Below are 10,613 nucleotides of genomic sequence, written 5' to 3'. Positions count from 1 at the left end.
TCTCACCTCTCTGTTTCTCGCTCACAGAATACACATCTATATCTCAGCTTCAAATACAATGCCCTCATACAAAGAGAGGGGTTGCCTTCTAGGGCAAAAAACCCTAAACTAAACATAAGTTATACCGTCACATCATCTGCCTAATGAACGACCCAGATTGACTAGAAATTAATATGCTTTTACAAGGCAATTTTATATTTGTTTTTAGCTTCAGGGGCGCTGCCCCCGAGCCCCCGCCAAGGGACCGCTGGCCCCTGGACCCTCCAGCCGGGGGGGATTGGCCCCCTCGGACCCCCGCGGGGGGACAAGTCCCCCGCACCCCCCGCGTGGAGGGGTGTACAAACTTCCTGGGGTATACATCCGGCTGAAACAAAGACCTCTAAACAATCATGCTCCACACACAACACATATAATATAATATCAATTACATTATTTTTACATGACATCAATCAACTCTATATTAACTACTAACATGGAATGCGTTACCTATAATATAAAATCTATTAAATGACATCGATCAACTCTATATTAAGTAATAAAAAATTTATATATCAATTAAATTAAATGACATCGATTAACTCTATATTAAATAGTAAAAAAATTATACATCTTTTTAATATGAAAAAATATTTTTCCCTTTTACTTTTAATTATTTTATTCTTATATAAAATAAATATTTTATTTTTAATTTACATAATTATTTGTTATTATTATAAATATTAATTTATTATTTTTAAATATAACTTTCCCAGCAATATCTTGCCTACTAAGTTCTAAAAAGGATCAAAGGGGTTTACTTTTATCCTAGTATTAAATGTTTATCCTCTTGGATTGAACTAACATCTCTCCTACTAAATTCTAAAGAGCCTTTCATTGACAATAAAATATTTATCATAAAACCACTATAAACGATCAAAGGGATTTACTTTTATCCTGGTATTAAATGTTTATCCTCTTGGATTGAACTACTCACTACCGGACCGAGGGGCTTTTTCTTAAAACATAAAATATTTCTATCTCATCGACCCCATAAAAACCGCCGGGCTCTTTTAACTAGTGTAAATGTTTCCTCGTCGAGAATCCTCCACACTTACATTTGTGACGAGGAATTTACACGTGTCATTATATAATTCGTTCAAAAAATCACAGTAAAGTCGTACAGCCAATGACGTCTTCCACCCTTCCTTACCGCTACCGGCGGCAGAGGGGTCGATGCAAAACCCAAAGCCATTTTGTGAATCCGGACGCAGCAAATCTCCTATATATGTTTTTGAGTTAGAAAAATTAAATGTGATTTCTCTGCTACATTCAGTGTAGCATACAGACCCTCTAGATTTCCTGCAGCCATGGCGACCGCGAAGCTTATGATCTTCGTTTTCATGACTCTTGTGCTCTCTGTCAATTTCCAGCGTCTCCAGGCCGTTGAAAATGACACCGAACTCGACGAGATCGAGGAACTGGACCTCCTGGAAGACGAGGCTGAAGAAAAGACAACGGGTGCTTTCACGGCCGGAGAGGAAATAGAACCAGAAGAGGACTTCGATGAAGGATCGTACGACCTGGAAGGTGAAGATGCGGATTCCGGTGCGCCGGCTTTCGACGAGAAAGACGTCATGGTTTTGAAGGAGAGCAACTTCAGCGATGTCGTGAGCAAAAACCGTTATGTTCTGGTCGAGTTTTATGCGCCGTGGTGCGGGCATTGCCAGCACTTGGCTCCAGAGTATGCTGCTGCTGCGACTGAGTTGAAGGGGGAAGTCATTCTGGCTAAAGTGGACGCCACGGAAGAAAATGATCTGGCGCAAAAATTCGAGGTGCAGGGGTTTCCGACCATCTTCTTTTTCATCGATGGAGTTCACAAGCAGTATACCGGCCAAAGAACAAAGTATGAGCTACAATGCCAGTTTTAGACTTAGTTTTTTGTTTTCTTTGGATAGTTGAATCTCCGTGCTTTATGTTTTGACTTTAAAGCTTCTGCATATTTTGCGGTTTATCAATTTTTTAGCAATGTTACCTAATTATCACGGTTTTAGACGTTTTCAGCGCTAGAATCCTAGTTTTTATAAGTTTTCGCTGTAAATTTTCTATGTTTGGTCCTTAACTTGGAGGTTTATGCAATGCCGGATGTTGATCTCGTTTCTCAATGTTTGCCTCTCTTATTTTTGAAAGTATTCTCATGTCTACAGTCTGTAAATCTCATTATCCGCTGCGATTTCTGTTTTAGTAGGTTTTACTCTGTTCACTTGTGTTCTTGAATGTTTGGATAGTTGAATATCTACCTGTTCATATTTTCTTGCCTTTAGAGAGAATCAAGTCTTGCCCTGCGCAATGACGGTTTTATACTGAGTTTTCGTTTTCCTTGGATGGTTGAATCTCCGTAATTTACATTTTGCGGTTTATGAAATATTTTTAGCAATGTTATCTAAATTATATGGCTTTCGACATTTTCAGCAGTAGAATTTTCTATTTAAAAGCTTTAACTGGAAAACTTCCAGGTTTGGTCCTTAAGTTGTAGGTTTATGAAATGTCGATCGTTGATCTGGTTTCTAAATGTTATAATCTTTTAATTTTTTTTTTTTAAATCTGTCAAGCTACCTGTTTATTCTCTGCATTTGTGTTCTTGGATATTTGGATCTCTGCCTGCTCACATTTCCTTTGCTTGCAGATAATCACCACTGCCTTTCAAACCTCATCGCAGACAATCAAGGCCCTCGTTAAATCATGCTTCCTCTTTAGATTTCTGCCTGCCCATGCCCTGTAGAGCTGATCTCTTTGGATCTGAGAAATGCCCTTCGGTCAGTACTGACCGATGTATTATGCCCTTCGGTCCAGTACTGACTGATGTATTATGTATACCACAGCCTAAAAATCTTCTCGCATCACTTGGAAATGTGCTCTATCGTTAAGAGGAATATGCTGGTTGCAGGGTCATCTAAAAACTTGCCCAAAGAACCATCTCTTATTTCTCAGAAGTTGAACTCCCGGGTAATAGTAACTACTCTGATAGTATTATTCCATATAAAGGAACCTCTGATATCTAGTTCTAGCCAGAGCACCTTAAGAAGCTACTCCTGCAGCATATTTTGTTGCCTGCAGTCCTCTCCACAGGCTATCTGGTTCTTTTGCCCGTTGCCAGATTAACTTGCCTCTCAGGGTCTGGTCCATTTATTCACGGCTCCGAACCCTGAAGCCTCCTCTGGACTTTGGGTAACATATTCCTTTTTAGGAAACCTGTGCCCATTTCTTAGCCAAGGCTGCGACTCCCTCTTAGAAAAACAAATATCCTTTTGCAGCTTTTCAATAACTGTTAGGATATTTTGGGTAGAACAAGGGCTGACAATATATTTATTGGTATTGCCTGCAGAACTGTTTATATCGAAAGGATCCTCCCTACTAATGATAGGGAGTGGAAAGTCTAGCTGTTGAGTCTGCTTCTAATTCTAGTGGTGACCTCTTCCCATGAAAGGGTCTGTCCTGACTTCTCAACCGGAGGGACACCCAAATATTGAGACGGAAGGGAGCTTCACTTAAAATGGAGAATGACGGATCTTCTGCTGAATATTTGTCTTGGTGTTAAAGAAAAATACTTTAGACTTGCTCTTGTTAATCGACCATCTTCAAGCATACCAAAATAAATTTAGTATTTTTTATTAAGAGCCATTGCTTTCTTCATAGAGGCATCATCTGCTAGCATAGTGTCAATAATGGACTGGATGCATGAGATCAACTAAGGTCATGAGAGATGTAGATCCCTTTACTATTTCGTAGGTTTTGTCAACATCTAAGGACTGACCAAGTCTGCCTGCCATCAGGTTGAAGAGATGGGGTGAGATAAGATAAGATGGGATAATTTCATTAATATCTGACAAACGAAGTGGCACCGTGTTCTTTTGGAATGAAGGTAACGAGTGTAGCATTAAGAGCTTTTATGATGGAGTCACTTCTTCGGGACTCCATGGCTTTGCATCTATCATCCCCTATGCAGTTCGAAATTCCGTGGAGGAAATCATTAGAAATATATCTGGTCCCAGGGATTTCACCTGGTCTAGATCAAATGCTGCTTGGTATACCTCTTCTTTGGAGACGTCTCTTGACAACCTAATTCCCAGTTCATTAGCCTTGGAATGGAGGCACATATCTATTCACTGACCTCCCTTCTATCTTTCTCTGGCTTTGATAGCAACGTTTTAAAATAGTTGGTCATTTTCTCTTTAATCCACTGAGGACGTGTCACTTCTCCCCCCTGTAGTTTGTTAACATAGCGACTCTATTTGTACTTGTCTTTCTCATTGTGACTCTGCGGAAGGACTTGTATTCTGATTGCCATTTTTAAGCCAACAGACGACCTTTGTCTTCAATGAAGCTTTTCCTTTGCCCTTGCGCTGATGAAGTAACTGTTCTTATCTTTCAAAATACAGGGATAGACCTTCCTCTAAGATCTTTTCTTGGAGGCTCTAAATATCCTTTTCCAAAATCCAGCTGCTGTGTGTCTTGAAAAAATTGTGTCTGAAGACAACTCTATTCCATTCCTTCATCCCAGTCAGAGGTTTGAGCTTCTGTTGTGGAATGTAAATGGGAGATTCCTCATGGGTGTGCTAAGATGGCCAACATTTCTTGATCTTCAATTGAAGCTGGAATATGTGAGCTACATCTGTTCAAAACTGAATTATTTTGAGAATAGAGTGCATTAGAAAAATGTCTTTGGAAGTATGGTTTCTTAATATTTGGAACCAACCATTGCAGCCAATAGAAGACTATGTTGATGACGAAATGAATGCTTTACAGTTCTATGCTTAGTTAGTATGATATCTATTGGAGGAATTTTGTTGTTTCATGTTTGAAAATGAGTTCTTGAAGATAATATTGCTTGGCCAGTCATGAACTTGTTATAATTCATTTGGAGTCGGTTGAAATTTTTACCTGCAGAGAAGGAATTGTTAGTTGGATCAAGCGAAAAACTGGACCTGCGGTATCTGATCTCACCACAACTGAGGATGCAGAAACCCTATTGGACTCAGGAACCACAGCTGCTGTTGGTTTGTTTGACTCATTAGAGGTAAGCTTTTACTCTTGAAATGGATTTCAGTCAAACTCTTTAAATCATTCTCTCTGATTTGCCTGAGGTTTTACCTATCAGGAACAAGTGGGGGTGGGTTTATTCTATTTTATTATTTTCAAAATTACTGTTTTTGTAGTGCACGTAAAATTTCAGTCGGTCATGCTCTTTAACAAGTTCAAACACAACCAGTCTTTTTAAATATGAAGTCACAAGTGGCTTCCGTGGCCAGATTCATCAACCAAGATTTTGGGTCGATGTTTGATAAGGTTTCTAGGCATGATTAATAGCTGTACGGAGTCTGATTTTATGTGATCACTCTCTAGGGCACTGAAAATGAGGAGTTTGAAGCAGCGTCCAGGCAAGAAGATGACGTGTTCTTTTATCAAACAACTAGTGAACGCGTAGCCGCTGTTCTTGGCATTAACACAAAGGCAAAGCGGCCAGCATTGGTACTATTGAAGAAGGAGCCTGAAAAAATATCCCATTTTGGTAAGTCCACTTTTCCATCATAGTCCAATGTGAATTCCACAGTTTCGGTGTGCTTGAAAATTTTCAGAACCTTGTTAATTCAAGAAATAAAGTTCAAACAGTTAATGAGAAAGAAATATCACAGACCATACATATGTAGAAAGCGGTATAAAGCTCCTAAAAGAAAGAATCTTCAGCTTGACACCAGTTTTGTGATTTCTGATATTTGTCAATAACGTTAATTTTTAATCTCTTTGTTATAGAAATCCCAAGCATGAACTATATAATTAATTGTCAATATGTGACATGCTAATTTTTTTTAAATCCTTGTATTGCTTTTTTGGCAGATGGAAAATTCGAGAGAGCTGCCGTAACTGAGTTCGTCTTTGCAAACAAGCTCCCATTAGTGACGACTTTCACCAGGGAAAGTGCTAATATGATATTTGACAGTTCTATAAAGAAACAAGTATGTTTAAGCCTGTCCTGTCATTCTTCTTTTCAAAGTTTTTTATTGAGTTCTGAATCTCACTAATTTACATGGATCTGAAAATGTTATTTATTGTTTCTTGATATGATTTGAATAAGTGTAGTATGCAAGTTGCCCTAACTTGATTGCTTTTTGTAGATCCTGCTCTTCGTAACTGCCAAGGATTATGAAAAGGTCATTCCATCATTTCAAGAAGCTGCAAAAGCATTTAAGGGAAAGGTATCGTTAGGCACAATTCACTTGCTGAACACATGTAATTATGTTGACACTTGTTCTTAGAGTTTCCTCGTTGCAATTATTACATGGAGGACTCCTTTGGCACTATTATCATGTGAAACCTGCACTTCCTTTGGGGTTGAATTGTTGTTTAATCTGAGATTCCAGCGGGATGAAAATCTGTTTGTAATTGTTTCTGTTTATATGTGTATTTTGCCAGATCCTTTTTGTGCATGTTGATTCTGACAATGCTGATGTTGGGAAACCAATTATGGAATACTTTGGCTTAAGTGGAGATGAACCAAAGGTAGATTATGTTCACAAAATTTCGTATTTGATTTCTCTCTGTGCTGAATAATTTTAGATGAGTATCCATCCTTCGCTCCAGGGATAATATTAGTTTGTGGTGTATTATGTTCGTTTTCGCTTGTTAGAAATAAAAGATTTTAATATCTAATTATTTTATAGGTAATTGCATGTGTTTTATCTGGAGAGCCCATCAAATATCTGTTTGAAGCTGACATAAATGCGGATAACATCAAGGTAATTCTCATTTTCTGATATGTTCTATTTGATTATCCAAGGAAGTTTGTCAAATTAACATCTTGTGTATACAGTTTTTGTAATAGTTATTGTTTATCCAGGTCGAATATGATTTGAGCTTGCACAGGAATATTGACTTCTAGAAATAACTATGTCATATCAAATACTAACTAATTATTATATCTGCTTAATATAATCTAAACTGCATGGTGAAAGATATAAGCATTAACTGCCTTGAAAAACCATGAATTTTAGTTTTGGCAACAGAGCATTATTGCAGAGTGTTTAACAGTTTGTTTCGACTGTTATGCAAAAACTCTCGAGTACACGAGGCATTGTCACATTTCCTTTTCTTTACTCTCTTAGAAGAAAGGATATGATTGATTTACTTCTGTTAGGCCTTTGGAGAGGACTTCCTTGCGGACAAACTCAAGCCTTTCTTCAAGTCCGACCCTGTGCCGGAAAAGGTTTTTTGGTTTCTTCACTTCTCCCATTTACATTTTGAGTTCTTTGTTATTTAGATTTTGATACAATGAATTACTTATTTATCAACTAAATTTTGCTGGCCATAACGAGTCATACCTGTATTTTGATAGAATGATGGAGATGTAAAAATTGTTGTGGGAAAGAATTTTGATGAGATTGTACTGGATGAGTCCAAGGATGTCCTTCTCGAGGTAAGTTTGGCGTCCTTAAAAATAAGAAGGGACTTTCATATGGCTTTGCACAAGTCAATTTTGTTTCTTTGTTTGACAAAATTTTGTTCCTGGTAGATATATGCACCCTGGTGTGGGCATTGTCAAGCATTAGAACCTACATATAATAAACTTGCAAAGCAGCTTCGTGGGGTTGACTCCCTTGTCTTAGCTAAGATGGATGGTACAACTAACGAGCATGCTCGGGCCAAGGTAAGTAATGAAAAAGGTTTATTTCTGTTATATTTTATGAGAAGGCCATGCATTAATTGTTTGCTATAGTGCTTCTTTTGTTGCCTATGCCAGGGTAATTACTAACCATTTGTACTCTGAATGTTGTTGATATTCATAAAATGCTGTATTTGTTTCTAATAATTTTTTTCATTGTTACAGTCTGATGGGTATCCCACAATTTTATTCTATCCAGCAGGAAACAAGAGTTTTGATCCTGTGAGTAACTTTGACAGGGTATTAGGTTTTTGATTTTACCAGCTCTTGTTTATGGTTTTGGAAGATAATGTTCTTGAAATGTTTACTTGAAACAGATTACTTTTGATGGCGATCGCACTGTTAAAGAAATATACAAATTCCTAAAGGCAAATGCAGCAATCCCATTCAAGTTGCCCAAGAAGAGCAAGACCGAAAGTGTAGAGGCTACTCCAGTTACTGAAGATACCAGTGCTGCTGACCAACCTAAAGATGAACTATGATGCTGAGTATTGGTATTTATGTATTTGGAAGGAAATTTTTCTGAGTTTTCCCAAATTTTATCTTTACAAGAGCAATGTGCCAGTAATAAAGTTTTATAATTTATGAAAAGTTGAAAAACCCTTCAAGAGCAAACAAATACAGAATTACATACCAGATTCAGGTGTAGCTTGATGTATGGCAAGATAAATTTTATTTCTTCGAATCGCGTTTGACTACTAATCACGTTTTCATACCAGATCTTGAAATTAATGACCCGGGTTCTATTAATAATTAACCATTAAACACCTTCATCACTGAGGTGAGCTTTATGCCAGTTATTTGAAGGGTTGTAGTTATCCTCAAATTTGATCTTTGACAGATGGGTGTGGATGGTATTCACATATAAATATCCATTGCATATTCTTCATCTTTTGAAAGATTTTTCATTTCCAGTATTTAGTCTTATCCAGGGATATTTGCATCTTAACTTGCCTTCCATATGCCGAGACAAGGGAATTAAAATTGTCTGTGTTGCAGTCTGTTTTATTTTTGTTGCGTTTACATTGTTGTATGTTTAAGCTTCCTCAATTCAAAATAAGTAAATACAAAATCTTGCAATACCTTTTCTGTGGGACTTGGCCTTTTTGTGGTGATATATGGTTATGTTTTTAGAGATGAATATTTGATCATGATGGCTGAAATAATTTTGTTATTGCTAGTTGTAGCTAAGACGATGTGAATTCTAATTCACTACACCACATGTAATGCCACATCAATACTATACAACATGATACAGCTATCTATATATATGGAAGAATAAATTAAGGTTATGTATTTCCATATTGCCCTTTTAGTTTGGCATGCATAGAACAGTATATGCCATGAGGGTGAGAGCTCTCAAATGAAAGAGCCTTGATCAAGGATGATGGAAAAGGAAGGAAAATGAATCACGAGGAAGAAGCCCAATTCAACTCAACTTATAAACATCTTTCTGCAATATCTCTCAAATTTCTAAATACCATTATCAACTCCCTAGATCTTTCTTACGATAACACCCAATTCAACTCAACTTAAGAACATCTTTTTGCAATCTCTCAAATTTCTAAATACCTTTATCAACTACCTAGATCTTGCAATAACCCAACAAGTAAACTACCTAGATCTTTCTTACAATAACCCAATTCAACTCAGCTGAAGAACATCTTTTCGCAATCTCTCAAATTTCTAAATACCATTATCAACTACCTAGATCTTGCAATAACCCAACAAATATAATGTGATGTTAAGAGAGAGTACTAATATAACATATGCTGAATGGATTGCTCTTTTTGTAATCTCTCAAAATGGATTGCTCTTTTTGCAATCTCTCAAATTTCTAAATTCTTTTTGCAATCACTCAAATTTCTAAATACCATTATCAACTACCTAGATCTTGCAATAACCCAACAATATGATGTGATGTTAAGAGGAGTACCAATATAGCATATGCTGAATGGAGCAACTACCTAGATCTTGCAATAACCCAACAATATGATGTGATGTTAAGAGGAGTACCAATATAGCATATGCTGAATGGATTGCTCATTAGCTTGTGGTGAGGGAGATCCTTTACAAATACCCAAATTTCAAAATACCATTATCAACTATCTAGATCTTCATGTAATAACCCAGCATGTATGATGTGATGTTAGGATATGCTGAATGGCTTGCTCATTATCATGTGGTGAGGGAAATCCTTTACAAATATTTTTGATTTCTTAGTCATCTTTATTTAAGACATGTTGCATGTTTAATGTTACATTTCGTGTTCCGTATCAAGCTTTCATATAGTAAATAAGTGTTAACTTAAATTAACTTTTTCTGTTAAGCTTTCATATAGTAAATAAGTGTTAACTTAAATTAACTTTTTCTGTTAACTTGAATTTTCATAAAGTTGATACTTAAGATTTGATATTCTCCTCTCAAGGGAGAACCTTTAAATTTAGAGGTTCATCATAGAGGGAAAAAGATTGATAAGTTTCCACTAACACATCAACACCATCATCACATCAAAGATGGAAGATGGGAAAGATAAAAGATCATTCGTGAGTTGTAACAACAAATGATGAAATATTATAAAATAATGGGGAACATTAATAGTGGAAACTTTAACGTCATGGGATACAACTTTTAGTCTAAGAGATATACCAATATCTTTAAGGTTAAGTTGAAATATAAACTTTTTTATAGTATGTAAATTTAATATTATTTTAGCCCTCAATTATTGGAAGGTTTCATTCACAATTTGGGTTTAGTTTAAACCATATGTCAATTTGTTTAAAGTTCAAAATTTATATTTCAATTTAAGTTCAATTTTTTATTTTAAAGTATTTTAATTATAATTAAAAATTTTAAAATATTTTAATTATAATTAAAATTTTTAAAATATTTTAATTATAATTAAAAATTTTAAAATATT

At 36.1% G+C, this 10,613-nt stretch overlaps 1 protein-coding gene across 1 annotated transcript; it reads left to right on the top strand.

Moving 5' to 3' along the window:
• The first annotated feature begins 1,200 nt into the window (after positions 1-1,200).
• On the top strand, positions 1,201-8,519 carry LOC149226313 (protein disulfide isomerase-like 1-4). Its single transcript, XM_089377464.1, has 12 exons — positions 1,201-1,882; positions 4,924-5,053; positions 5,380-5,545; positions 5,872-5,990; positions 6,150-6,230; positions 6,448-6,534; positions 6,696-6,770; positions 7,169-7,237; positions 7,367-7,447; positions 7,544-7,678; positions 7,859-7,915; positions 8,011-8,519. Exons 1-12 carry the CDS (start codon positions 1,347-1,349, stop codon positions 8,173-8,175), a joined length of 1,701 nt encoding a protein of 566 aa, XP_089233590.1. The 5' UTR covers positions 1,201-1,346; the 3' UTR covers positions 8,176-8,519.
• Positions 8,520-10,613: the final 2,094 nt, after the last annotated feature.

This window comes from Pinus tabuliformis, chromosome J (assembly GCF_031772625.1).
Source record: "Pinus tabuliformis cultivar Carrire ecotype Pingquan chromosome J, CPIR1, whole genome shotgun sequence".
NCBI classification, from domain to species: Eukaryota; Viridiplantae; Streptophyta; class Pinopsida; order Pinales; family Pinaceae; genus Pinus; species Pinus tabuliformis.
Note: the sequence above shows the minus strand (reverse complement) of the source record. Positions and strands in the feature narration are given on the sequence as shown.

Excerpts from the sequence above, each read along its gene's own strand:
- LOC149226313 (XM_089377464.1), top strand. The coding sequence starts at position 1,347 with ATGGCGACCGCGAAGCTTATGATCTTCGTTTTCATGACTCTTGTGCTC. Across the intron at positions 5,991-6,149 it reads ACAGTTCTATAAAGAAACAA|ATCCTGCTCTTCGTAACTGC; the intron begins GTATGTTTAAGC and ends TGCTTTTTGTAG. Across the intron at positions 7,238-7,366 it reads CCGACCCTGTGCCGGAAAAG|AATGATGGAGATGTAAAAAT; the intron begins GTTTTTTGGTTT and ends GTATTTTGATAG.